The sequence below is a fragment of the Notechis scutatus genome, chromosome 4, assembly GCF_049901735.1.
Source record: "Notechis scutatus isolate UNSWTSFEM ecotype Mainland chromosome 4, rNotScu1.2, whole genome shotgun sequence".
Classification (NCBI taxonomy): domain Eukaryota; kingdom Metazoa; phylum Chordata; class Lepidosauria; order Squamata; family Elapidae; genus Notechis; species Notechis scutatus.
This window is the reverse complement of record NC_142012.1, coordinates 52267709-52294197: the sequence shown is the minus strand read 5'-3', so window position 1 is coordinate 52294197 and position 26489 is coordinate 52267709. Positions and strand designations below refer to the sequence as shown.

General features: G+C 46.6%; 1 protein-coding gene across 1 annotated transcript; it reads right to left on the bottom strand.

The window, feature by feature from the left end:
* Nucleotides 1-1468: 1468 nt before the first annotated feature.
* On the bottom strand, nucleotides 1469-24707 carry SLC75A1 (solute carrier family 75 member 1). Its single transcript, XM_087963464.1, has 13 exons — nucleotides 24569-24707; nucleotides 22318-22578; nucleotides 14709-14805; nucleotides 13686-13789; nucleotides 12525-12683; nucleotides 10699-10887; nucleotides 9253-9361; nucleotides 8037-8139; nucleotides 7208-7316; nucleotides 5210-5300; nucleotides 3396-3443; nucleotides 2552-2641; nucleotides 1469-2034 (listed from the first exon to the last, which is right to left on the bottom strand). The coding sequence occupies exons 2-13, from the start codon at nucleotides 22468-22470 to the stop codon at nucleotides 1928-1930; spliced, it is 1359 nt and encodes a 452-aa protein (XP_087819590.1). The 5' UTR covers nucleotides 22471-22578; nucleotides 24569-24707; the 3' UTR covers nucleotides 1469-1927.
* Between the last annotated feature and the right edge of the window lie 1782 nt (nucleotides 24708-26489).

Genomic DNA, 26489 nt, shown 5'->3' with positions numbered 1-26489 from the left:
GCAGACTGGTTCCCTTCATTTATGCGGGTCTTCCTCCTCCTAGGTTGCACCAAGGACCGATGTGGGTGCCAATCCCAGCACCAGGGACTGGTCCACAACCCGGTTCAGAAATCCAGCGAGAGAACGAAGCCTGCTTCCGAAATCTGTGAATGACCCCAACCCTTTTTTTTCTTCTCTTCTCCTTGACATAATGGAGAGACAGGACCAGAAATCACTCCACCTTGTTCCAAGCCAACCTTGGATGACTCTTAAAAAGCTGAGTACCAACCTATCGCGGGACTCTGGTGGAGACCATATATTCTATTCTGTACCATGCTTAAAAGGAAGCTCTGCCGAAAACATACATTTTGTTTTATTGTATGGAAAAAAGAAAATAGTCATCTTCATGCACGTTTTTACGCTGTGTACAAAATACCACATTGGCCATTTCGGTAATACAAAAGAAAGGATCATTAGACATATACCCATCATCGTTTTACAATTCAAAATGTCTCAGAAGTCCATCAAAAGGGACTTGGCTGTGGTAAGACACTTAGTGAAATACAGAAATAAGAGCCAAGGTAGAACTTGACAGAAGTGCCTCTGGAATGGTGCATTTGGTGTGGTCTCTTCCTCCAATCCAAGTCTCTCGGGAACATAAATATTGAAAACTATTTTGATGCGAGCACTTTTGTCACCTGCGCATGGTGCCAGACCATCGGTGCTGTACTACATTACAGAAATGTAGACGAGAGCCTCTCCACCAGCCCCTCAATCTCGTTGGCCATTGGTTCCATTCAGACCCTTCTCTTATCCACCTCATGTTTCCCTAATGTTCAACGGAAAACTGCCTTCCTGTAATTTAGATCCCTCTTCCGCCGCTGAACCGGCATTCTAGGACGAGAGTGAGATCCTATGGGTTTTTTATTTTATGTAATTACGATCTCAGAATGAATCCATGTAGGAAAGGGCTTTCGCTGGGTTTGTGTACTCAAGAAGCAAAAAAAATAGGGGCGTGGGTGGGAGGGAATGAAGACATAATTAAAAGAATGAGGTTCGGGAGGCGAAAAGGGAAGAAGCACAAGGACAGGAAGACAAAAGGGAAGAGGCACCAGGACACGAAAAAAGGGAAGCGGCACAAAGGCACAAAAGAGGCACAAGGACAAAAAAACAAGGCACAAGGACACAGAAAAGAGACACAAGGAGGCTGAAGAAAAAAGGGAAGAGGCATAAGGACATGAAGAAAAGGCCCAAGGATGCTGAAGAAAAGAGGGAGGAGGCACCAGGACAAAAAGAAAGAGGCACAAAGACACAAAAAAGAGGCATAAGGACACGAAAAGGGGCACAAGGACGCTGAAGGAAAGAGGCACAAGGGCACGGAGAAAGAGCACCAATCTAGGTGAAGGCAAATGGGGAGAGCCTTATGTGAGACAGGCAGCAACAAACCTTCACCTGAAACTTAGAGATGCCAAATCCAAGGTTAAGTCACCAAACATGACATTGTTTGGGTCTCACGGCCTCATTACAAAGACCTTGTGGGCCAACCCGTAAAGGTGTGCGTGTGTGTGTGAACGTCCTGCTTTGAATGAGGAAATCCACAGGTCTTTCCAGCTGGCAGGAAGAGGACTTTGGTTGTAGGAGGCTTTGTTCATGATGCACTGAGCATCTTCACCATCCTATTTGTAGGAGGGCAGCTTTGTCCTAAGGCTCGTTTTCATGGGTCATTGCTCACACCCTGGCATACACACACACACACATACACACAGTCCCATGGGAAGAGCCAGATCGGAAGGCAGAAGGACCTCGGCAGGCAATGCAGGCAAAAGACGGTGGAAGGCTGCTGTGAAAAATACACCGATGGCCCTGGTTTGGTCATCCAAGGATCGACTCGGTTTCTTGAATTGGAGTTGAATTCTTCAGTTTCCAGGGAAACCGCCATCCAAGTAGTTCACTCCTGTTTGCTTTGCTTTGGCATGCACCGAAGCAGGACAAAGGGCAGCAGGAACAAAGAGGCACAAGCGGTGAAACAAACTTCAGCTCCGGCCAGCCAGTACACTGCAAGCCCAAAAACCAATTTTAAGGACCTTTGAGCAACTTTCCCCAGAGGTGCCAGGAGCAGACCCAATGTACCCGCCCCCCCACCCAAATGAATTCCCAATTAGGAGTATGGGGGAGAGTTGTGCTTCATTTGGCTAGTAACAGTGGTGGTATTTACCGGTTCGGCTTGGTTTGGTTGAACCGGTAGCTCCAAGGATCATCTGTGAGCAAAACCCGGTTCGCTCCAACGATGAGCTGCTGGGCCCATTCCTCCCACTTTCCCCCGGGGCCTATTCTTACCTTTATTTCCTGCTTTTCAACCTCAGCTGCTTTGCACGGCACAACCGACTGCCGCACGTCAGCTGTTTTACACACAGGGCTTGCAGCAGAAGGTGAATTGCAAAGCGCGTGCTCACACCGAATCGGTAGGAGAAGTTTTTGAACCCCACCACTGGCCAGTAACTTTGACCTTTGGAAACTGCCACCAACCACCACCTCCTCCCGAGGGACAGGCACTTCCTCCCTTGCCAGTTACCTGTTGCCGATGCCACCGGCCCAAGAGCCCTCGCAAGGGCGCCCAAACTTCTTAGGATGCCCATCACAATCCCCTTTTGGCTATCCAGCCCTGGGGGGGGGGGAAACAGAGAAGAGCTTCAGGCTAGTTTCCTCACTAGGTTTTGCCATTTTAATAAAGGAGAATATTTGCAGTTCAGGTTCAACATGAGGAGTCGTTGGGGCTCTCTGAGCTTGCTGGTTTTCTTGCAGACGTTTCATGACCCAGCTAGGCAACATCATCAGTGCTAGAAGGGAGTGAGATTTGTGGAGAGGAGGAGGAGTCGTCCTTGGTGCTCTCTGAGCTTGCTTCTCAAACTGCTGTGAAATTGCTAATGCAAAGATCAGAAGCAGCTTTTAAGGAAAGTGCTTCGAGTCGGTTCTCAAAATCTGCACACAGAACAATCTTCAGATGAATTAGCTCATCTCCCAGCTGGAGAACACTTCTCTTAAGTCCGCGGTCTCTAACCTTGACAGCTTGACAGCCCGGCAGGGGGAGGGAGAGGGAAGCGGCCCGCCACTTGTGCAAGTTGAGCAGTGTGTGCACCCCTGCTTGCCACTTGTGGGGCCCGGTGACAAACCGGCCACAGCCTGGTAGTGGACTGCAGGCCAGAGATTGGGGACCCCCTGCTCTAAGTAGCCCCTTTTTTTTCTCTTGTGTTTGCGGAAATGCCTGAATGCAAAGAGATGGACAGAGGTTACACCACGGGCTGCTCGTTCCAGCGAATGCAAGACCCGGAGCATAGCAGCTATGCCATTCAGCTCCAGAGCCAGAAATGTGGCACCTGAAGGCCATAAAATGTGACACCCGAAGGCTGTTGGCTTACCGTAGCTGGATACCACCGTAGACAAGCAAGGGACGACTACAGCTGCAGCTGCAAGCGAAGTAAACAAGGGCTGTTAAGACCGGAGAGCGTGCAACTCCGCAACTTTGCAAGGGACAATCCAGAGGTGTGGTATTCAGCCGGTTCTGACCAGTTCTGGCGAACCGGTAGTGGAAATCGTGAGTAGTTCAGAGAACCGGCAAATCCCACCTCTGACTGGCCCCACCCCCATCTATTCTCTGCCTCCTGAGTCCCAGCTGATCGGCTGGGTCTCCTTTGGTTGCCCTGCACAGGAGAACGGAGCTGGAAAGCAGGTTAGTGGGGTGGGGAAGGAATGGAGATTTTACAGTAGCCTTCCCCTGCCATGCCAACCAAGCCACGCCCACCAAGCCCACAGAACCGGTAGTAAAAAAAAATCGAATCCCACCACTGGGACAATCTCTACCACAAGCCTGCCAGAGCAGCCCCTCCCCTCCCTTGGAGTACTCTAAGCATGTCTCCACTCTGTTCTCTTACTTTTCCTCAAGGTTGAAACCAGAGCAGTTGCAGTTCTCTCCCCCATTAACCTCTCTCTCTCTTACTAGTGCTGTACAAAGCGTTTACAAGAGGAACTCACCTTTCCTTAAAGCATGAAAGCAGCTGCGTCTTTTGTAAGGTTGCCCCAGCTACCTCTGTGGGGGTGGGGGTGCACAAATGAAGCCGCCCCACCACCAGTGTGAAGAGGGATGCTCTCCCTCACGCAGCCATGCTTTGTGGAAGCACCTTTTTTGCGTGACCAGAAGGGAGGTGGGCTTCAGAATGGACCTCACGTCAGCTTCCGTTAAAGGCAACCTTCTCACCAGCAAGGGATGCCCCAAAGGTACTTTTCCCAAAAGGCAACCGGACTTTTATTTTCTCCCGAGGACATTTTGCTTCTCATCCAAGAACTGAAGAAGCTTCTTGGATGAGAAGCAAAATGTCTTCGAGGAAAAACAAAGTCCAGTTGCCCTTTTGAAAATGAACTTTTGGGACAACCACAAGTGGATGACTGACAATCTCCACAGACACTACCAAGGGGCCGTTTTCTGATAATATAATTCTCTTACTTTTTTTTTTTTTGGTCCTCCTTTAATAAATACTACTGACAGCTCTGATCAAATGTCTTGCTTAGCAAAACGGGCCTTGCTAGGATTACATATTCCTAAAAACTAGCAATAATCTGGTATTCCCAACAAACAAGTGATCATTTGCAACCTTTTAGAGCAGTGATCCACAACCATTTTTATGCCGCGGCCTGGTACCGGCATCAGCTGGGCGCCGCAGCCCGGTACCAGCGTCAGCTGGGTGCCGCCATCTTTTTTTTGATGAAAAAGTGCTTCCGGTGAGCTTTCTACCCGGAAAAGCTCACCGGAAGCACTTTTTCATCAAAAAAAGACGGCGGCGCCCAGCAAACCAGCGGCCCGGTAGGACTTGTTCCACGGACTGGTACCGGTCCGCGGACCGGTGGTTGGGGACCCCTGTTTTAGAGGGTCGCTGAGGTCACTTGGAAGTTGGTTTGTTTCCTTAGGGTCACCTGAACAGTGCATAACACAATACTTTCAATAGTTCCAAGAAGGCTCCACACCCATTTGCGCCACTCAGGTGACCCTGAGGACACAGACAAACCTCCAAGCGGCCTCAACGACCCTCTAAAATGATGCATATGACCAGCTGTCTGCAAGGAATGTAAATCCTTCCGTTCCCTGCCATCCAATTAGAGCCGAAGAAGCTTATTAGATGCATAGCACATTTTTCCTGATTTTCATTCGCCGCTGACAAGATTTGTGCAAGAAACTTACCAAAAGAGTAAAACAACAGTCCTGTACCGAGGACAATGACGTTAGTGCTCCAGCCGATTAAAAGGAAGCCAGGAGCTGACAGCATGATTGCCTGTCCAGGGAAAATTAAAAAAAAACCAAAGGAATCAGAAATCTCCTCATTGGTCATCCCTTTTTTGCCACAGTTATTAAGTAAATCACTCCATTTGTTAGTAGTTAACACCTGGTAGGGGACCGTGAACCACAGGTCTAAAATACCCAACTTAGATACAGCTGGTGCTCCATGTAAAAAAGCTCACTCAGTAAGTGCTCAAAAGTTATAACGGCACCGAAGAAAGCGATTGATGACCATTTTCCCCCATTGCAGCTTTTGGTCCCATGATCAAAACTCAACTGGCTCATATTTACGACGGTCAGAGCGTCCCAGGGTCACGTCATTCCCCTTTTGTGACCTCTCTGATAAGCCAAGTCTGGGAAAAACCAGATTCCCTGAACAACCGGGTTACCAACTTTTTAAGAACTGCAGCGATTACCTTAACGGTGGGCAAGTAAGGTCGTAAAACGAAGGCAAAATTCACTTAGCAACTGTCTTGCTCAGCGACAAAAATTTCAGGCTCAGTTGTGGCTGTCAGTCGAAGACTGCCTGTGCCAATCTTTTCAAGAAAGAGGCTGACTCGTTTACCGACGGACGGTGTCGGACTCTTGAGTTCGCTACGGAGCCTGTCAAGCTCTGAACACGCCTCACAGCAAGTCAGCTGGCCATGGAGAATGTCGCCTTCTCTCCGCTGACACCGGATCTGTCTTGCTGCTTGTGTGCTAGGCGATGGTGTTGAAGGTTGCTTTAGAACAGGGTGTCCAACCTTGGCAAGTTTAGGACTTGTGGACTTCAACTCCCAGAGTTCCTCAGCCAGCTTTGCTGGCTGAGGAACACTGGGAGTTGAAGTCCAAGTCTTAAACTTGCCAAGGTTGGACACCCTGTTTTAGAATGACTCAGCAGAGCCGTGAGCCGCAGGATGGATTCTGAAGCAACTGCGGGGCTGGAAATGGCTCTTTTCATGTATTGATGTGGTGCATGAGGGAGTTGGGGCACCTATAGGTCAGGGATCCCCAACCTTTTCGGCCGCGGCCCGGTTCCGACATCAGCTGGGCGCCGCGACCCGGTACAGCGTCAACTGGGCGCCGCCATCTTTTATGACGAAAAGGCGCTTCCGGTGGCGTCACGGGCGCTGTTCGTCATAAAAAGATGCGGCGCCACGCTTCTGGTGAGCTTTTTCGGGTAGAAATGGCTTTCTACCGGAAAAGCTCACGAGCGCTGGCGCCGCCATCTTTTATGACGAAACAGCGCTTCCGGTGAGCTTTCTACCCGGAAAAGCTCACCAGAAGCGCTTTTTACCAAAAAAGATGGCGGCGCCCAGCAACCAGCGACCCGGTAAGGCTTGTTCCGCGGCCCGGTGCCGGTCCGCGGACCGGCGGTTGGGGACCCCTGCTATAGGTGATAAGTAAGCCTTAGATTAAACATGGTGAAGGTGGCACCAGGTGGGGGGTCAGTTATTGAGGGTCGGAATAGGTTAGGGATGTAGACATGTTATAGGGTTAACAGCATTAGGGATAATGGGTTAGGTGTGGCCAGAACTAGAACTGCCTGGGTGCGGTGCGGTGTGTCTCACAATAATGGTAATAAAACAAAGGAGCAAACTCAAACCCAACGCTACTCAAACCTTGCCTGGCTTTTAGCCATTTATTGTCAGAGAGGAGTATTCGTTGTTTGCTGATCTAATGAATAAGCCACCATTGCACTCCAAAAGGAGCTGGCGTTTGTATTCATTTCAGGACAAATCTTCAATACTCAAGGACCGGCTGAGAAATGGTTTTGTGCTCTTTCGGGTGGTGTCTGTGTGTTTCCGTGTGAACAGTGTGCTCGGCAGGGAACACAAAACTTAGCATCAAAGAATTAAAAAGATGTCATTTTTGAGCATCGTCGGAACACAGCGGAATCAGAAGGGCTCAAAGGACACTCACAATTTTAACCATCCGCAGTTCCGCTCCTGGCGTAATCCGGCGGGTGTAGCCTCCCTGGATCACCGCCATAGTGACCCCGATGAAGAAAAACATCTTGCCTTGGTCCAGGCTAAAGACAAGGAAACACAAAAGAAATAAGTTGAAAACACAAAGGGTGGTCGTAGCAGGATGGACACAGCTGGATGGAGTCCCAGAAAGGTCACCCTGCTTCAGGAAGCACAAAAGTGATAGAGGTAGTCCTCGCTTAATGACCGGCTGAAGTTATAACCGCCCCAGACGTGGTGCTTTAATGACTTGCAAAAGGAACCGTCGCAAAACGCTTGCAAGCCAGTGATGCGATTGTTATCCGTTGTGTTTGGCAGTCTCTTTGCGCTCAACCGGGGGTGGGGGTTTCCAAATTATTTCCTACCGGTTCTATGTGCGCGCGCCTAACATGCGCTTTGCGTGCATGCGGAAGGCTCTGTCAGAGTTGACAGATCTGTAAGTTGAATTGTTTTTTAGCTCAGCTGAGGCACGGCATGTGATTCAGCTGGGCTAATAAACAAGGAAATATAGGAGGTAATGGCGGGGGCAGGTGGGCGGGGCCAAACAGAGGTGGTATTTGTCAGTTCTCCGAACTAGTCAAAATTTCCACGACTGGTAGGCCAGAACCAATCCAAACTGGCTGAAATGTCACCTCTGCACTTAACGGCTGGTTGCAATCATGCCTCTTGGCCTCTTCTCTGCTGGTTTCCCCAGAGTGTCACTGGGGAAGTCTTTGGCAGGAAAAAGCCAAAAGCTGTTTTTTGCCTGCTAAGAGGACCCCCGTCTTTGCAGGCTGGATAAATACCTGCTGAAGTGGAAGTGCTGATGGACAAGAAAACCCAGCGTGTACTCCAGGCCAGAGAACAGGAAGAGGTACAGGAAGTACACCAAGCCCAGGACCTGGAGACCTGCGGGAGGAATAAAACCACCAAGGCTGATGGGTAAACATCAACAAAACCTCTTTCCTTCGCAAACTTATGGGTTGGAATTGGTGTCAGGTGGGAAATTGTGAGGTGAGGGTCAGGAATGCTGACACTTGGAGTCAACCAGTCTTTCCGAATTATTATTGTTTTGCAAACCAGGTTAAAGACAGACCCAGCACAGAGGACTTAGTCCTACACAAAATATTAGAATGTGCGGAAATGGACATGCTTACATTAGAAACGAGAGAGAAGGAGAACTCCAAATGCTGCTCAATTTGGCATAAAGGGTATGAATGGTTAGAGCCGTGGTGGCGAAACTATTGCAGGCGTGGCATTACTGACAGCACGTGAGCACTCGCCCAGAAAAGGCCAACTACGCATGCGTGCGCACCGCCCGCTAGCTGATTGTCGGGTATGTAGCGCGCATGTGCAGGGGCGCAGTGGTGCGCAGGAAACATGCATGTGCAGAAGCGCACAGTGCAGATTGCGCAGGTTGTGCACGCATGCGCAGGAGGCATGGGGGGGACCCCCTGCGCATTGCCTCCTGGGTGATGGCACATGAGGACAAGCGGGCAAGCGTGCACGCAATTATCAGCACAGGAGCCCCAAAAGGTTAGACACCACTGCTATATTCCATTCCAAATAATTCCATATTCCCCATTCCATTATATTCTAGATTTTTTTTTAAAAAAAGAGTCATTGTCATAAGGCAGGGGTGTCAAACTCAAGGCTGTGGGGTGCTTTGATCTGAGCCATGAGGCCACCCTGGAACCAGCAAAGGACTGGCTCGCAGTGCCGTATGCCAGCAAAAATTGAATTTGGGAGGGCCATGTGTGGCCCTCCCAAGCTCCGTTTTCACTGACAGAGGGTTGCAGGACGCCGTCGCAGTCAGAAACGGAGCTTGGGAGCCTGTTTTCGCTGGCTGTGTGCTTGGGCCTCCACTGGTGCCCCCCAACATGAGTGACATTGAGCTGGCCACGCCCACCCTGGCCACGCCCACCCTGGCCCCCTGAGTTCAAACACAACCCTCAATGAAATGGGAGTTTTGACAGCCCCATCGTCAGGCAACCCCAGGACAGAAAACGGAAAAGGACTTGCCGTCTCTCGAAGGTCCTCCCATCTTCTGCCGCACTGCAGAGAACCGGAACAAGGCCCAGGGACTGATCAGGTCGAAGGCCGACTGAAAGCCAGATACCACGGAGGACACCTGCCCAAGGCAGAAAAAAGACACAGTAAGGGTGCCGGAGGGCATTTCCACCACCCTCCCGCACGCTTCCACACACAGGCTGCGTATCCTACACACAGCTGATGGTTACCCCAGCAACCCGGTACCCGCAATTTCAGATGTCCTTATCTATGTCTTCTAAATACCTCGTTTCCCTGAAAATAGGACCTATCCCAAAAGTAAGTCCTAGCTTGATTTTTTAAACTTGCGCCCAATATAAGCCCTACCCCCAAAATAAGCCCTAATTAAGATCCCTCCCACTCCAGAGTGCACGGATAAAAATTAAGCCAGGGTGGGGATGGGGGGGATGGAGCTGCCCTACTACTTACCTTTGGACAGGTGTAGCCAGGTCTCTCACACCTCAACACCTGCCTTGCCAGCCCATTTCTTTTGCAGACGGCAAGGCTGGCAAGGCTTCCCTGAAGGCCTCTGGAGCTGGTAACAAAGGTCAGGATCGATCCAGAGCTCTGTTATCGGCTGCAGAGGCCTTCAGGAAAGCCTTGCTGGCTGCAGAAGAAATGGGCTGGCAAGGCAGGTGTCGGGGTGTGCAAGGCCTGGCTACAACTGTCCAAAGGTAAGAAGTAGGGCAGCTCCATCCCCCCATCCCCACCCTAGAGTTATGCTGGAACACACACACACACACACACACACACACACACACACACTGTTGTGGTTATCCGGCAGCAGGTGCGGATGGCTGAGGAGAGCGAGGACTCAGATGAGGGGCCAGGACCATCAGGAAGTGGACTGCTGCCTCCAGAGATTGTTGGGGCTGGCAGCAGCGATGAGGAGGTTCCCGAGGAGCCTGTGCCAAGTGTGCATGCACGCAGGGCTGCTCGCAGGAAAGAGCAGCTGCAGCCGCAGCACAGGTGACTCGGGAGTAAGGCTGCAAAATAATGGCCCCTCCTTCAAGAAGATAAAAAGCCAGCTGTGAAGCGAACATTCTTTGCAGGAAGCAAAGACGTTCTGAAACTCAGCCTCATGGACATTGCAGTATCTTAGTTGGTATTGGAAGACTCTTGTGTTGTAAAATATTTCTAGGTAATCTGTTATTCTTGGCAGCCTTGCACAGTTTTGGCGAGGCTCGTGCTTATCAAAGTTAATTAGTTTGCAGCAGCCTTTTAACCGGGGATTCGTAAGAATCATTAAAAGGTTTCTGTTCCCGTTGGTTCATGTTTGTTTTATTGGAAAAGGGTTTGGGTCAAAATACATACACACACACACACTATATACATATACATATACATATAACATATACATATACATACACACACACACACACACACACACACACACACTCATTTCAGAAAACATATTACCCGTTTTTCCTTTGGGAGCGTCTCTGGCAAGCAGGTGAGGATGAACAGGAAATCAGCCACAGCAAAGATGGTGGCAAAGATGGCGGCTCTTGTGTAGAAGACTTGGTCCTTCTCCGTCTCCAGAGCAAGGAAGGCGCCCAGCATTGGCCCGAGGGTGAAGCCCAGGGAGAAAGCCAGCCCAATCATGGCCTGGAGGGAGGAGTCAGCAAATGTCCTTTTGGCTAACATGCCTCTTTTAAACAAGCTTCCAGAGCAAGAAACCCTGACCATAATCCCCTCCCGTGGTTTCTCCTGAATGGGCCCCGGTGTTCATAAATATTTTCAGGAACACAAAAAATGTTTTTTTTAAAAATGTGGGTGCATTTTCCTTTCTTTCTGTCACGTTCAGCAAGCTGCCTCACACTGATTCAGAGAATTATTAATCATGCACTAAATAATTATTAATGATTATGTAATAGTTATATTAATATAATTAATGCAATATATAATTAATTATAATTGTTATAATTACATTGCATTAATTATTAATATAATACGGGTGCTATATAATTAATGCTGTATTTTAATTATATTAATTATGTGATAATTATTAATAATGCACTAAATCCTGAATACAAACTGTTTCAACTTCTTCCCTCAAGGTGGCGTTACGGGTCACTGCAGGCCGAAACAACTAGACCCAAGACAAGGAAACCAGAACTGCAGTGATTCACTTAACAATATCATCATCCTCTTTTAATGACCCCTTTTAATAATCCCTTGCGGGGTGGAATCGGGGCTGGATTTAGCACAGTGTTTTAATGGCCGGATGCCTTTCCTGTTGCCAATGCGGAGTTTTGTTCTGCGGATACATTCTCATTGTGCCCAAAGAGAGAAATATCTGCCTCTAACTAGGATCAAATTCGCCGATTCTGTGTTTGATGCTGTGTGGTCCACCTGCCCACCCCGGGCTCTTACCTGTCGTTTTATTTCCTGCTTTTTCAACCTCAGCTGCTTTGCGCGGCACAGCCGAGGTTGAAAAAGTAGCGAAAAAAGAGGCATTTCAAACGCTGCGCACCTGCGCGCAGTACTTTTCAGCTGTCCGGGTGGCACAGCTGATGGTTTTTTTTACACGCGTGCGCAGCAAGACATGCATGCGCAGCAAAACGTAGTCAACTGAACCAGTTGTAACACTGGTTGAATCCCAACCCTGATTTTAATGTACGGTTAGTTGCTCCGAGTGGGAAAACAAGAATGGGTGGTTATATGCAGGCAGTCCTCGACTTACGACAGTCCATTTAGCGACCGTTCAAAGTTAACAACGGTACCGAAACAAGGGACGTACAACCGTTCCTCCCACTTAAATGACCCTTGCGGCATCTGTAGGGTCAGCTATCAAAATTCAGACCCTTTTGCAACCAACTCCTCTTTATGACGGTGGGGGAGGAAATCATGTGATGCCTTTTGGAGACCTTCTGCCAAGCAGTCGAGGGGAGGGGGAGGAAGCCAGACTCACTTAATGACAGTGGTTACTGACTTAACAACAGCAGCGACCCCCTCAACAATGGCAGCCAGAACAATCGTACAACGGGGTGAAACTCCCTTTAACCGAGGGCTCGCTTAGGAACAGAAACTTTGGGGTTGAATTGTGATCATACGTCGAGGACTACCGATAAGATGGTTGAGAGGCTAAGCCGTCATCCCTACTAAGCTAGCAACTGCATCGGAGAAGGACGCTTTGTTTCTGAAATGGTGTATTTCCTGCCTGAGCGGGAGGGGGTTGGACTAGAAGACCTCCGAGGTCCCTTGCAGCTCTTGAGATTCTCTTAGAAAGAAGAAGGACTCACCATGCCTTTGCTCCGAGCTTTCGGGCACGGCAGGTCCGCTATGACGGCCGTGCAAAGGCTGACGTTCCCTTTACTGACCCCGCCAAGGATCCTGGAGCAAAGGAAGAGCTCGAAACTCCCAGAAATGGCCCAGAGAGAATAGGAGGCCACCAGGCCGAGCTGCAAGTGGGGGGGGAGAGAGAGAGATTTTGGCCTCCTCAGACAAGAGTTATGCTGATGTTGGGAGCGGCTCCTTGGTTTCTTCCCCTAGGAGGAAAACGGCTCCAATACGTACAGGGAATCCTTGCCGTGGTTAGAAGGCAGGATTGAAGGGCTAACTCTGCCCATTGCCAGTAGTTCAATCCTGACCGGCTCAAGGTGGACTTAGCCTTCTGTCCTTCCGATGTCGGTCAAATGAGGACCCAGATTGTTGGGGAGGGGGGCAAGAGGCTGACTTTGCAAACCGCTTAGAGAGGGCTGTATAACTCTATTGCTACTCCCTTCCTTCCTTTTCCTTCCTTTTCCATTTCCTTCCTTTCTTCCTACCTTGTTGGCGCAGTACTTAGAATGCAGCATTGCAGGCTAACTCTGCCGACTGTCAGCAGTTTGATCCTGACCAGCTCAAGGTTGACTCATTCTTCCTTCCTTCCTTCCTTCCTTCCTTCCTTCCCTTCCCTTCCTTCCTTCCCTTCCCTTCCCTCTTTCCTCCCTCCCTCCCTCCCTGTGATTAGAATGCAGTATTGCAGGCTAATTCTGCTGGCTGCCAGCAGTTCAATCCTGACCAGCTCAAGTTTGACTCAATCTGTCTTCCTTCCTTCCTTCTTTCCTTCCTACCTACCTTTTAATATCCCTCCCTCCCTTCCTTCTCTTTAATCTTCCTCCCTCCCTCCTTCCCACCCCTTTAACTTTCCTTTTTCCCTCTCTCCCTCCCTCTCTTCTTTCCTCCTTCTGTGATGCTGCAGTGGTTAGTATTGCAGGACTAACTCTGCCAACTGCCAGCAGTTCGATCCTGACCGGCTCAAGGTCAACTCCGCTTTCCATCCTTCCGAGGTGGGTCAAATGAGGACCCAGATTGTTGGGGGCAAGAGGCTGACTCTGTAAACCACTTAGAGAGGGCTATAAAGCGGTATATAAGTCTAAGGGCTATGGCTATTGCCTCCTCTCCAGCTGAAACCAACATACCGCAGTGACCAGCAGGGCCGGTCGCCTCCCGAAGGAATCCGAGGCAGCTCCGGTGAGTGGTGAGGCCAGAAACTGAAGCAGAGAAAACAGGGAGCCGATGAAACCTGGAAGAGAAGATCAGAGGTGGAGATGCTCCGTTGGTTGCAGGCCAACTTCTGCCTACTGACCCCAACTTAGTTTACCTCATTGTTTCCCCACCACTAAGTAATGGGTTTAAAGCAGGGGTTGTCCAACCTTGGCAACGTTTAAGACCGGTGGACTTCCAACTCCCAGAATTCCAAAAAATTTGGGAAAAATTTGCTGGGGGAATTCTGGGAATTGAAGTCCACCAGTCTTAAACAGTGCCGAGGTTGTAATCGTTTTAAATAATGAAATCGGAGTGTTGAGTTGTCCCGCAGCGAGTTGGTGGTGGCGAAATTGTCCTATTCCATGCTGTTGAGTGTCAACTCCTAAAACATTTTGTATACACGTTTTATACTTGAAAACAGAAAGAAGTGGGGGGTTCAAAGAGTAGGTGGCGATGTGGAATCGAAAGTGCATTCTGTTCATGTTTTCTTCAAAGACTGATTGGATGACTGAAGCTTCTACTGCGCAAAAATCTAATTGGAGAACATGATCGATGACTCTTGGCTATGGACGTGTTTCGTTGGATGATACACCCAGAGGGGTGGGGGGTGGGGAAAGCAGGATCAAGGGTGACAGTGAATTACGTATCTGAGTCGTCTATGCCCAGGCTAATGCCAGAATGTTAACTTCTAATAAATCCGTTTTAGTTTTGGGAGTGTGGCTCAAGACTCACGATTTAATTGGAGTAACTGCCAGAATCCTGACATTGGGTTTTTCCCTCTGTGCCCTGCAGCCTCACCAGCTCTTGGGACACCAGAGAGGGCGGGGGGAGGGCAGGGTTGACTACCAATCTGGCCAGGGGGCCTCTCTCCAAGTCCCTCAAATGCCAGGCAGAGGTTTTCCTCCAGACTGGATGCCCAACAGGGGCACCGCCCTGCAATAAAGGGAATTTCCTACCTCCAAACAAGACACTGTTGTACTTCCTTTCTGGTGGAATGCCAAGGCTGCCACTGAACCAGTCCACGCCGGCTTGCACCCTCCTGTAGAGTCCATCCTGGGGAAGAAAGGAAGGGAATTGGGCAAGGGAGGGGAGGGTTAGGGGAGCCACCTCCAGCCCCCCATTCCTTTCTGCCGGAATTCTTTTGGTATTTACTGGCAGTTTTCCAGTATTTGAGGGGCTGCCCCAAAGAAGAGAGGGGGTCAACCTAACCCCCACTACTTTAACCTCAAACTAACCACTATTGACCTCACCCCATTCCTAAGAGGTCTGTAAGGGGCGTGCATAAGCGCACAATCGTGCCTCCCGTCCCTGTCCTATTGTCCCCATTTATTCCTACCTATTTCCTGTATTCTTACTCATGTTTATACTTATACCTATTATCTTGTAAGCGATTGACCAATCAAATCAAATAAATAAAAAATAAAATAAAATAAGGAAGGTTAGTTTAGGTTTAGGAAAGGAAGGAAAGAAGGAAGGAAGGGGGAAGGAAGGAGAACAGGGAAGGGGAAGGAAGGAGAGAAAAGAAGGGAGGGAGGGAGGAGAGAAAAGGAGGGAGTGGGAGAAAGGAAGGAAAGAAGGAAGGGGAAGGAAGGAGAACAGGGAAGGGGAAGGAAGGAGAGAAAAGAAGGGAGGGAAGGAGGAGAGAAAAGGAGGGAGTGGGAGGAAGGAAGGAAGGAAGGAAGGAAGGAAAGGAAAGGAAAGGAAAGGAAGGAAAGGAGAGAATACCCATTCCTAAGAGGTCTGTAGGGGCGTGCATAAGGGCACCATCATGCTTCCCATCCCTATTGCCTCCAAAAGTTGTGGGTGTTTCATCGATGGAGGTTTTTAAGAAGAGACTGGGCAGCCAGTTGTCTGAAATGGTAGAGGGTCTCCTGCTTGAGCAGGGGGCTGGAGTAGAAGACCTCCAAGGTGCCCTTCCAACTCTATTCTGAATTGAGATCTAGTCCTGCCTTAGTTTGTCTCTCTCAGCACCAACCCCTTCACAGGGTTGTTGTTTGGGGGGGAAATAGGAGGAGGAAGGTATGTTGGATATATTTGAGTTATTTTTGAAATTGATAAAGGTGGGATATCAATCAATCAATCAATCAAATCACCCCAAGATGGAAAGCAGACTGTTCTGTCATTTTCCTAACCCCAGAAGCACCTTCCACTCCCCTAACAAAACATCACTTCAAACAACCACCCCACCAAGTGCATCCTCTGTATCGCAGTCTTTTCCCCCCTTGCAATATATCAAATAATCTTCTCATATTTCACCTCTTATCTATAAACAAAGCTTCAAAGCTTCATCATTCAGTCCTGACGTCAGCCAGAAGTCCAGAAGAGTTCCAGGAGAGAATGCATCTATTTTAGCCACGATTAAATAAACTGTCATGCCCCTGGTGGAGACTGACTCTGAGGGAGAGGAGGAACAGCCCAACATGGAGTGGAAGTGTGGCTCTGGAGGTTGTGGAGGAGGCTGGGGAAGGACAGAGGCCGGCTGGGCAGTTAGAGGAGGACCCAGGCCCATCCCCTCTGCATCCTAGGACACGCAGGGAGGAGAGGATAAAGGAGAGATGTGGTCTATTCGGAAGGAGAGGGCCTTGATTCTCTTCACGGGCTGCAGCTGTGACAACTGGATAAGAGGACGGACATGGGCAAGCGCTGGAAACAAACCATGGAAATATCTCTAGTTTATGGTTCGTCTCTAAGTTTGGCGTCCTTCCCAGTGTGTGTTCTGTTATCTGTGGACGTCTTCCAGACCTTATCTTGCTTGGTTTGTGTTGCTTTTTTCCTTCTTCTTGTAACTGTTTGTGTGGGAGTTTTTTGTCTTCCATCAAGGATATTCAGAGCTTGGAAGCAAAGTGAAGGAATAAAAGGGGCTTCACCTGTTTTCTGTGACTGTGACTTCTGTTTGTATCCCACCATGATAAACCAACTTTAGATACCTTCCCTTTACGTTACTTTTAACAATCTTAAATGGTATTGTTTTTGTTTTGTATTCCTTCCCTTTACTTTTAATCTTCTCAAATAAAGTCCCAAACGCCCCCAGCTTTTTCCCTTCTCACAAAATTCTTCGCAACTTTAAAAGATCTTGTGAAGTGGAACTTCCGGTTGCAAGGCTTCGGCGGCGGCAAGAATCCGCTTCTCTGCGGGTCCCCGTTGTGCTCGCCGCTGAGGTACCCCCGATCCAATTGGATTTGGGGGTTGTCACTGCCCCGAAGAGGCAGTGGAAGACAGAGGAGATCCGGGCAGGGGTCTGGGGATATCGCACCCCCTTTCCCCAGCCGGCTAGACTCCTTTTTCCTGAGGCGGTGGAGCGGCTGTCAGAAATGGCAGCCACAAAGGAATCTTCAACCGGATAAGACTGTGCAGGAGGAAGACAGAAGGAGAAGTTTTCTTGGCTGAACCGGGACATTAAGTTACTTTTAAAACACCCTGGAAGCCTGACTTTCGGATTGATACATTTGTTTCCAAAAGAAGTTTGTTACCGGCGGCGAAAGTGCTGAAGGAAAGTTCACTCCCCTTCCTTACGGAGAAAGCAAATGAGCACAGAAAAACCTGCTGCTTTGAGGTAAAAACAAGCTCTTTGTTATAAGTGGGAAGGAGAGGACTAAAAAAAAAATCTTTAAAAACTTGTTGGAGGAGACGCTTTGAAGATTATAAGACCAACAACTAATTGTAATACGGCTTTAAAATATATTTGGGATTTTGCCCCAGGAGGAAAAGTTGCAAAGAGAAGAAGAGGAAATAATTTCTGTCTGTTTGGATTGTTTGATAACTTTGACATTTGCAAATTACTTTAAGATTAAAAACATCTAGGTTGTTCTTAAAAATTTACAATGGCACCATCTGTGGATCAACTAAAAATGGAATATGAAAAATTAAAAGAAAGAGAACAAAATGGCAAGAATTCATTGGGAGCTGTCTTCCACTTTTTAGAAATGGCAGTTTCTACGTACCAGCAAATACTTGAGGAAGAAGGAGAACGAGAAGAAGAAGAAGAAAAGGAAGCCATTTTTAATGGACAAAAAAGTTCGATTAAGAAAGAAAATAGGAAGAGAGGAAGGAAAAATGAGAATTTAAGATTCAATAAAACAACCAAGAAAAAGAAAAATAAGGTGAAAAAAAGGTATAATGTTAGAAAGCAATTGAAAAGAGAATTACAACAGAGAGGGGAAGCTAAAAAGGTGGAGGTTAGGAGAGGGGGGGGGCAAAAGGATCAGACTGGAGAAGAAAGGGAGGGGAAAAGGGGAAAAAAGCCACAGTCTGAAACAAGATATCTTTTTTAGAGATAAAGGATAAAGGACAGTGTATAATTTAAGAAAGATTCTGCAAGAGTACATAAGATAGTATTGTAGTATTTGCATTTGAAATAGTCTATTGGAATATTATAAGATTTAACAAAATATTAAAATATTAAAATGTTTTATAATGATAGATTTCAATATTTAATAAAATATTAAAGAGAATGTGCAAAATGATTAATGCTTAGTTATACTATTAATTAGAATTAGAATGGAAATTACATACTTAACTATATTATAAGTTTATTATTCTTTTTTTTTTCAAAATACAATATGTAGAATGTACTAAGCAGAATCAGGATAGAAATTATGTATTATTTTAAGTGTTACTTTAGGGAAAGGCGTCACACCTTAAAAGTGATTACAGGGGAAATTCTTTGCTAAAGAGAAGAGATAAATAGATGATTGGAAAAGAACGGACAAAAGATACAAACATAATGATTTTGAAATAAGGTGAAATAAATAATATATAATTAAGAGAGTGAAAAGAAGGGAGAAGTTATATAGAAAATATAGAATGGTTAATAAGATATGAATGGTATATAAGGTGAGCATGAACTTGATTTAGGTCTGTAAAAAAAGATGTAACCTGGGGCTAAGCCACTTTTCAAAAGAAGTTTTATGTTTTATGTTTTGTGTTTTGGTTAACTATGTTTTGATTGTGAATTAATAAAACCTTGGAAGAATAAAACGAAAGGGACAGAAATTTGGAAAAGACATGTATAAATGATAATTAAGGAGGTTTTATCTTTTTGTGTCTTGTTTTATGTTTTGTATTTTGTGTGTTTATGCTTGATTGAGAATTAACAAAACCTTGATAGAAAGAAATATAATTGAATAAAAGTGAAGGGAGAAACAATGAGAAATTTGGAAAAGATATATACGTGTTTAAATGGAAATGTGATAATGTGGAACTATGCCTTAAAAAATAATGCTTTATTTGCCTTGTTAAAACTTATAAGTAATTTTTGAGAAAGGAGGTTTTATACTTTGATGTCTTATGTTTTGTTTGTCTTTAAAACCAATAAAACTTGTTTTATTAAAAAAAAAAAAAAAAGATCTTGTGAAGTGGGGGGGGGGGACGGACATGGGGGAATTTTGCAAAGGTGTTTGTGTTGGGAAGATGCTGTGTGGAGTGTCTCTCCGAGTCCCTCCAACTGCTAGGCTGCCCTCTTGGGTTGCGTGACGGGAAGTCCCATTGTTGGCTTTTCTTGGACCAGGATTTCTATGTGTACTTTTCCAGAAAGGGGTTGCTGGTCTGGCAACCTTGAGGTGTTTGTTGCAGAGTCTGCAAACAACAATCATGTTGCATGGTGTTGCTTTCATGTTGCATGGTGTTGCTTTCTGTATGGAGTGTGTATCCTGACACTTCCTTTCTAAGAGGAGGGAAGAGTTTCACACTCCAGCATGCCATTTCAGCATTTCAGCCGTTGGGAAGCTTCCTTATTTTAAGTTTCACAATTAAGAAACCCCGTGCCCACCATTCCTGCTCCTTCCCGCTGCTCAGATGAAGTGGTGAAGTGAAATGTCAATCAAATCAAGGCAAAAGACCGCACACACACACACAAAATTTAAAAAAAAAACGAGAACGTTAAGCCAGTTGCAAAAATATTGTCATATTGGAGACAAAACCCGGGTCTACCAAATATTGGACAAAAATACATATCTGGCTGGAAAAGATGATAAAGCAGACTATTGATTTAAAACCAGAAATATTTTTGTTGGGGATTTTACCTGAAACTTATAGGAAAGGGAAGGCATATTTAATTATCCATGTATTAACTGTAGCTAGAATTGTATTTGCACAAAATTGGAAGTGTGAAGAAATTCCTACCAATGACAATATGATTAGGAAAATATTAGAATGTGCAGAAATGAATAGATTAACACTAGCAATTAAGGAGAAAGAACAAGCAGAACATTATATGACATGAGAAATTTTTCTATCGGTGTTTATAGAGAAAAATGGAAGTTAGATTAGTGAAATATAGAAAATATGTTAAGATAGAGATGTAAACAATATGATGACTGTTACTGGTATGATTAGTAGACTTACTATGTTTAATACTATCCCTATATTCTTATTAAAAGAATATAGGGATAGTATTAAACATAGATTAATACTATAGAGGGAGAAATGAATATCATGATTGTAAAATTAGAAAAGCAATATTAATGTAATGTATACTTCTGTAAATTTAGATGGTTATTGCACAGAGATATTTGTACTCAGATGGCACACTGTTTAATGGAAGATGGAATGTTTACATTTAAAAAATAATAATAATAATAAAAACAAGACAGGATAGCAGTGTTTCAATATTTGAGGGGCTGCCACAGAGAGGAGGAAGGGGTCAAGCTATTTTCCAAAGCACCTGAAAGCCAGAAGGAATAATGGATGGAAACTGATCAAGGAGAGATTCAACCTGGAAATAAAGAGAAATTTTCTGACAATGAGAACAATTAACCATGGAACAGAAGTTTCCTTCAGAAGTTGTGGGATAATGTCCCTGGTTGTACTTGTGTTTTTTTATTATTATTATTCATAAACATTTTGAATACAGCGTATTGTCAGGGCATATCATTTCCAGAAAAGCCAAGAAAGAACAAAAAGAAATATTAACCTATATACTAATAATAATAATAGTGAAACAGAATAGCTTTGACTAGATTTCTCTTGATATTAGCTTATTTATAATTCTGTTGGTTGTATTGGCATATTTGTAATGTTAAACCACCTTTAAATTTAATTCATGGATAGCGACAATCTTTCTTCCTCTAATTTCTACCTCTTATCTCTAACCGCTCCTAAAATCTATTCCATCTTAAGTAGTATTCTGTGTCTTCAGATAATCAGATAATAATAGATTTTTTAAATTTTTTTTACCAGATTTGGTTCTATTGCACTTTATTCATTTATTTGATTCTTTTTGTTAGTTTTTATTGTTTTTTATTTTTACTTTTTGTTTTAAATAGGGTTTGACATTAAGCCGCCTTGAGTCGCCATGGGCGAATAGTCAGCAATGTAAATTAAATAAATAAGTAAATAATCAGAGTTGGAAGGGCCCTTGTAGGTCATCTAGTCCAACCCCCCCACCTAAGAAGGAGCCCCTACACCATTTCTGACAAACAGCAGTCCAATCTCTTCTTGAATGCTCCAAGTGATGATGCTTGAGACCTTCAAGAAAAGATTGGACTGGCATTTTAAGTAGTATTCTGTGCCTTCTTCGTCCTTTATTTTTAATGTTGATCCATCCATCTCTGCACAGCCTAATATTTTCCAAATTACATCCTCATCTGATGGGAGCGTTCTAATTTTTCCAATATTGTGCAAATGCTACGGTCAAGACACACTGTGATGACCCAGGGTGGGATACAAAATAAACAGTCACAAAAACAGGTGAAGCTCCTTTTATTCCTTCACTTTGCTTCCAAGCTCCGAATATCCTTGACTGGAGACAAAAAAACTCCCCCACAAGCAGTTATGAAAAGGAGGAAATGCCATTTAAACTAAAAATACCTATAAATTATAAATAGAAAAAACAACACAAACCACACTGAAGCAATTAAGAGAACCAGGCAAGATAAGGGCTTGAAGACGTCCACAGATATCAGTACACACACTGGGAAGAGAAGAATAGAATAGAATAGAATAGAATAGAATAGAATAGAATAGAATAGAATAGAATAGAATAGAATAGAATAGAATACTTTATTGGCCAAGTGTGATTGGACACACAAGGAATTTGTCTTGCTGTAAATACTCTCAGTATTCATAAAAGAAAAGATACATTTGTCAGGAGTCGAGAATCATAAGGTACGACACTTAATGATAGTCATAGGACACCAACTCAGAGAGGAACGACAGATCAGAGATATTTCCACACTGTTTCCAGCACTGGCCCATACGCATGTCCGTCCTCTTAACCAGTTGTCACAACTGCAGCCCATGAAGGGGATCAAGGCCCTTTCCTCCCCTGTAGACCATGCCATTCCCATCTCTCCCTTATCCTCTCCTCCCTGCATGCCCTAGGGTGGATAGGGGATGGGCCTGGGTCTTCCTCTGACTGCCCAGCCGGCCTCTGCCCTTCCCCAGCCTCCTTCACAACCTCCAGAGCCACACTTCCACTCCCTGTCAGCTGTTCCTCCTCTCCCTCGGAGTCCATCTCCAACAGGGGCATGACACATGCAAAAGTGTGTATTCGCAGTCGCAACGTTTTAAGAAGGGCCAAAAACGTTGGAATCGATGCGGCTTCGTTTTATTTTATTTTTTACTCACGTCATTCTTGCTGAAATGATCCAGGATGGAGGGCAGGAGGGGCAAAATCAGGGTAAAGCCCAGCAGGTCGATAAACAGCGCGAGAAACACGGCAAGAATGACGCGGGAAGAGTTTTCCTCTGCCCTCCGGGTGCCAGGGTCCCCTTGTGACATCTTCTGGAGGAGTCCTCTCTATGGTCAACGAATGGTCTCAAAACGTCAACTCCGGCTGGGGGATTCTGGGAGTTGAAGTCTTCGAGGTCTTGCCAAAATTGAAGACCCCTGCAATACAAAATGAGAGTCATCGTTGGGGCAGAGATGTGGATTTGTTCCCCGGGGCACATAAGTTGGACAGAGGGAGAGAAAGGAAGCTGGAAGTAGCTGGGATTTCCTGAGAGCTTTGACAGGATGGAAACTGAACAAGGAGAGATTCAACCTGGAAACAAGGAGAAATTTTCTGACAAGTGAGGACAATCAACCAGTGGAACAGAAGTTGCCTTCAGAGGCTTTCAAGAAGAGACTGGACTGCTATTTGTCAGAGATGGTGTAAGGTCTCCTGCTTAGGTGGGGGTTGGACTAGATGACCCACAAGGTCCCTTCCAACTCTTATCATTCAATGGAACAGAAGTTGCCTTCGGAAGTTGTGGGAAAGCTTCATCCCTGGACGCTTTCAAGAAAAGATTGGACTCCCACCTGTCAGAAATGGTTTAGGGTCTCCTGCTTGGGTGGGGAGGGAGGGTTGGACTAGATGACCTCCAAGGTCCCTTCCAACTCTGATTGTCTGATCTCTGTTATCTGACAGGCAATCCTCGACTTACAGGCCACCACTGAGCCCCAAATTTCTCTCACCAAGGCAGGAGACGTTTATTCGGTGAATTTTACCCCTCCTCCTTTGTGTATGATCTTTCTGGCCGCCGTTGTTAAGTGAATCACAGCCATTGTTAAGCCGGCATCAACCGTTGTTCTGCGAATCGGGCTTTCCCCATCGACTGCTTGGCTCATCGGACGGTCGCCCAAGGGGAATCACTCATCCCCCCCCCCCACACACACCAGGGATGCTGTCACCGTCATAAATACCAATCAGTGGCCCAAGTGTCCAAATATGGATCCCTTGACCGCTGGAGGGGGGAGGGGAGAGGCTGCAACGGTTGTAAGTATGAAAAAAACGGGTCCTAGTTTGCTTTTTTCCCCCAGTGCTGTTGAAAACTTTGAAGGGCCACTCAAGGAGGAACAGCTTAAGTTGAAGACTAACCTTTATGCCTTGTGTGTGTGTGTATGTTTGTGTGTGTGTGTGTGTGTGTGTGTGTGTGTGTGTGTGTGTGTAAAAATAGCAACCTTACAGCAATGGGGAAAAGGATATTGCCCCAAAGGAACTCAAGCCATGATGTTCCAGAGCCCCCAGAGGTGGAAGAACTGCAGTAAGTCATTCCTGGACACACACACACACACACACACACACAGCCTTACCATCCCTCCTTCACCAGCTGTGCCTCTCCCCCTCTCCGCAGGACGAGAGGGAGAGAGAGAGGGAGAGAGAGGGAGGGAGGGAGGGAGGGAAAGAGAGGTGAGAGAAAGAGGAGAGAGAAAGAGAGAGGGAGGGAGAGGAGAGAAAGAGAGGAGGGAGGGAGAGAAAGAAAGAGAGGAGGAGAGAGAGGAAAGAGAGAGGGAAAGAGGGAGGGAAAGAGAGAGAGAGAAAGAGAGGGAAGGAGGGAGAGAAAGAGGGGAGAGAGAGTAGGGAAAGAGAGAGGAAAGGAGGGAGGGAGGGAAAGAGAGAGGAGAGAAAAAGAGAGGGACAGAGAGATGAGAGAAAGAGGGAGAAAGAGAGAGAGAGAAAGAGAGAGAGGGAGAGAGAGGGAAGGAGGGAGAGAGAAAGAGATGCCAGGAGGGATGGGAGACCACCAGGAGACCCCCGCGGGAGGAGAGAAGCCCCCACCTACCCCCATCAGGAGAGCCCACCTCCAGCCCGACGAGTCCCGGGGGTTGCAGCCCGGCCTCTCTCTCTCCCGCCTGCCTGCCTGCCTGCCGTGCCAAGCCCAGACAACTCCTTCCTCTTCCGGCCGGGCTTGGCCGGGCTGCGCCCCAGGAGGGGCCGGAGGGGACCCCACCTCCCACCCCGGCATCCCCCCGCTCTCTTGCTTGCCGGGCTCGGTCGGAGCTGCGGGGCTCGAGCCTCCTGCTGCTCCCGGGAAAAGCGCGGCGGAGACCGGGCGGAGGGCGCGGAGAGAGAGAAGCAGACACACACACACACATACACACAGCCGGCCGGGCTGACCTTGGGGAGACGCCGCGCCCTCAGGTCCCCGGAGGCTGCCTTGGCCGGGCGTCGGCCGAGAGATTTCCATCCCCTGCCCTCTCCCCCAGGTGCGATCCGCGGAGCCGCTTTCCCCCGACCGACTTCCGTGAGGCGTTGGCCGCCGCCCTGGAGTCAAAGGCAGCAGCAGCAGCAGCAGTGGCTCCTGCGGGATCCGAACTCTCAATTAATCAGAATAGAGCTGGGGAAGGGGCCTTGGGAGGACTTCTCGTCCAACCCCCTGCTCAAGCAGGAGGCCTTAAACAATATCTATCATCTATCTATCTATCTATCTATCTATCTATCTATCTATCTATCTATCTATCTATCTATCTATCTATCTACCTACCTACCTACCTACCTACCTACCTACCTATCTATCGCTATTCTCCATCCATCCATCCACCTATCTATCGCTATTCTCCATCCATCCATCATCTAATTATCTATATTTATCTATCCATCCATCCATCATCTTATCTATTATCTATCTATATTTATCTATCCATCCATCATCTATCTTATCTATTGTCTATATTTATCTATCCATCCATCCATTGCTATTCTTCATCCATCATCTTATTTATTATCTATACTTATCCATCCATTGCTATTCTTCATCCATCATCTATCTTATCTATTATCTATCTATATTTATCTATCCATCCATCCATTGCTATTCTTCATCCATCCAGCATCTATCTTATCTATTATCTATCTATATTTATCCATCCATCCATTGCTATTCTTCATCCATCATCTATCTTTATTATCTATATTTATCTATCCATCCTTCCATCTATCATCTAGTATCTATATTTATCCATCAATCCATCCATCGCTATTCTCCATCCATCCATCTTATTATCTATCTATATCTATCCATCATCTATCCATCATTATTCTCTATCCATCATCTATTTTATCTATATTTATCCATCCATCCATCATCTATCACCCACCTACCTACCTACCTACCTACCTGAATAGAGTAGGAAGGGACCGTTGTTAAGAGAATCCTTTGTCGCATGGGAGGGTTAGGTGGAATCCGGCTTCCGTCCCTTGAGTTTGCTTGTCGGAAGGTTGCAAAAAGAGGAATCATGTGACACCCCCACAGCCCCACCGGGACTCAACCCCCCGTCGTACGGAGGAACCAGTTGCAAAGTTCCAATTTGGATCACGTCCCCGTGGGGATATACTGCAAGGGCTATGAACGGTGGGCGGAAAAACCCCCCGATCCTAAGGCACATTTTCAGTGCCGTCATAATTCAGAACGGTGACTCAACAAAGTCGAGAACTCCCTGCATTTATGAGGAAAATTTGTATCGCTCGCTCAAGGCAACTCGCAGAAAATTAACAATGCAATGTGAAAGAAATAAAAATAAAAAATAACACAAACACACACACCCTTGGCGATAATACACACCCTCAAACCAGCCATTTCACACTGGATTCCCCAGGCCCGCTGGCAAAACCACATCTTTGGGGTGTGGGAGCCGGTCTAATTTCTGGAGGGATATTATTCCAGAGGGAGGGAGCTACTACGGAGAAGGCCCTTCTTCTGGGTCCTGCTAGATTACCTCCTTTGGAAATGGGACCCGCAACGTTCCTTGCCTCCTCCCGGCTCTAATGGGTTGGGTTGATGTAACTGGCAAAATTCAGGGAATAGCGGCTGCTTGGATGCTACTGGCTGCTGCTGGCATTTATGTCGACCTTGGTTTTCAACTGCTCTGTGACAATTTCCCAGGCAGTCTTGCAATCCCTTGCCTTGCTGCCTGGGAAAGGGGAAGGTAGGAAATGTAAGCAGGGAAGGGAGGTGGATTTCTGATGCTCCCTGCCAGTTTCTCCACGAGAAAACCCAATGGGGAAGCTGGCAGGAATTTTGGAATTCTGTAATCTGGTC

Excerpts from the sequence above, each read along its gene's own strand:
- SLC75A1 (XM_087963464.1), bottom strand. The coding sequence starts at position 22,470 with ATGTCACAAGGGGACCCTGGCACCCGGAGGGCAGAGGAAAACTCTTCC. Across the intron at positions 12,684-13,685 it reads CGGCCCTGCTGGTCACTGCG|CTCGGCCTGGTGGCCTCCTA; the intron begins GTATGTTGGTTT and ends CCCCACTTGCAG. Across the intron at positions 9,362-10,698 it reads CGCTCCCAAAGGAAAAACGG|GTGTCCTCCGTGGTATCTGG; the intron begins GTAATATGTTTT and ends TGCCTTGGGCAG.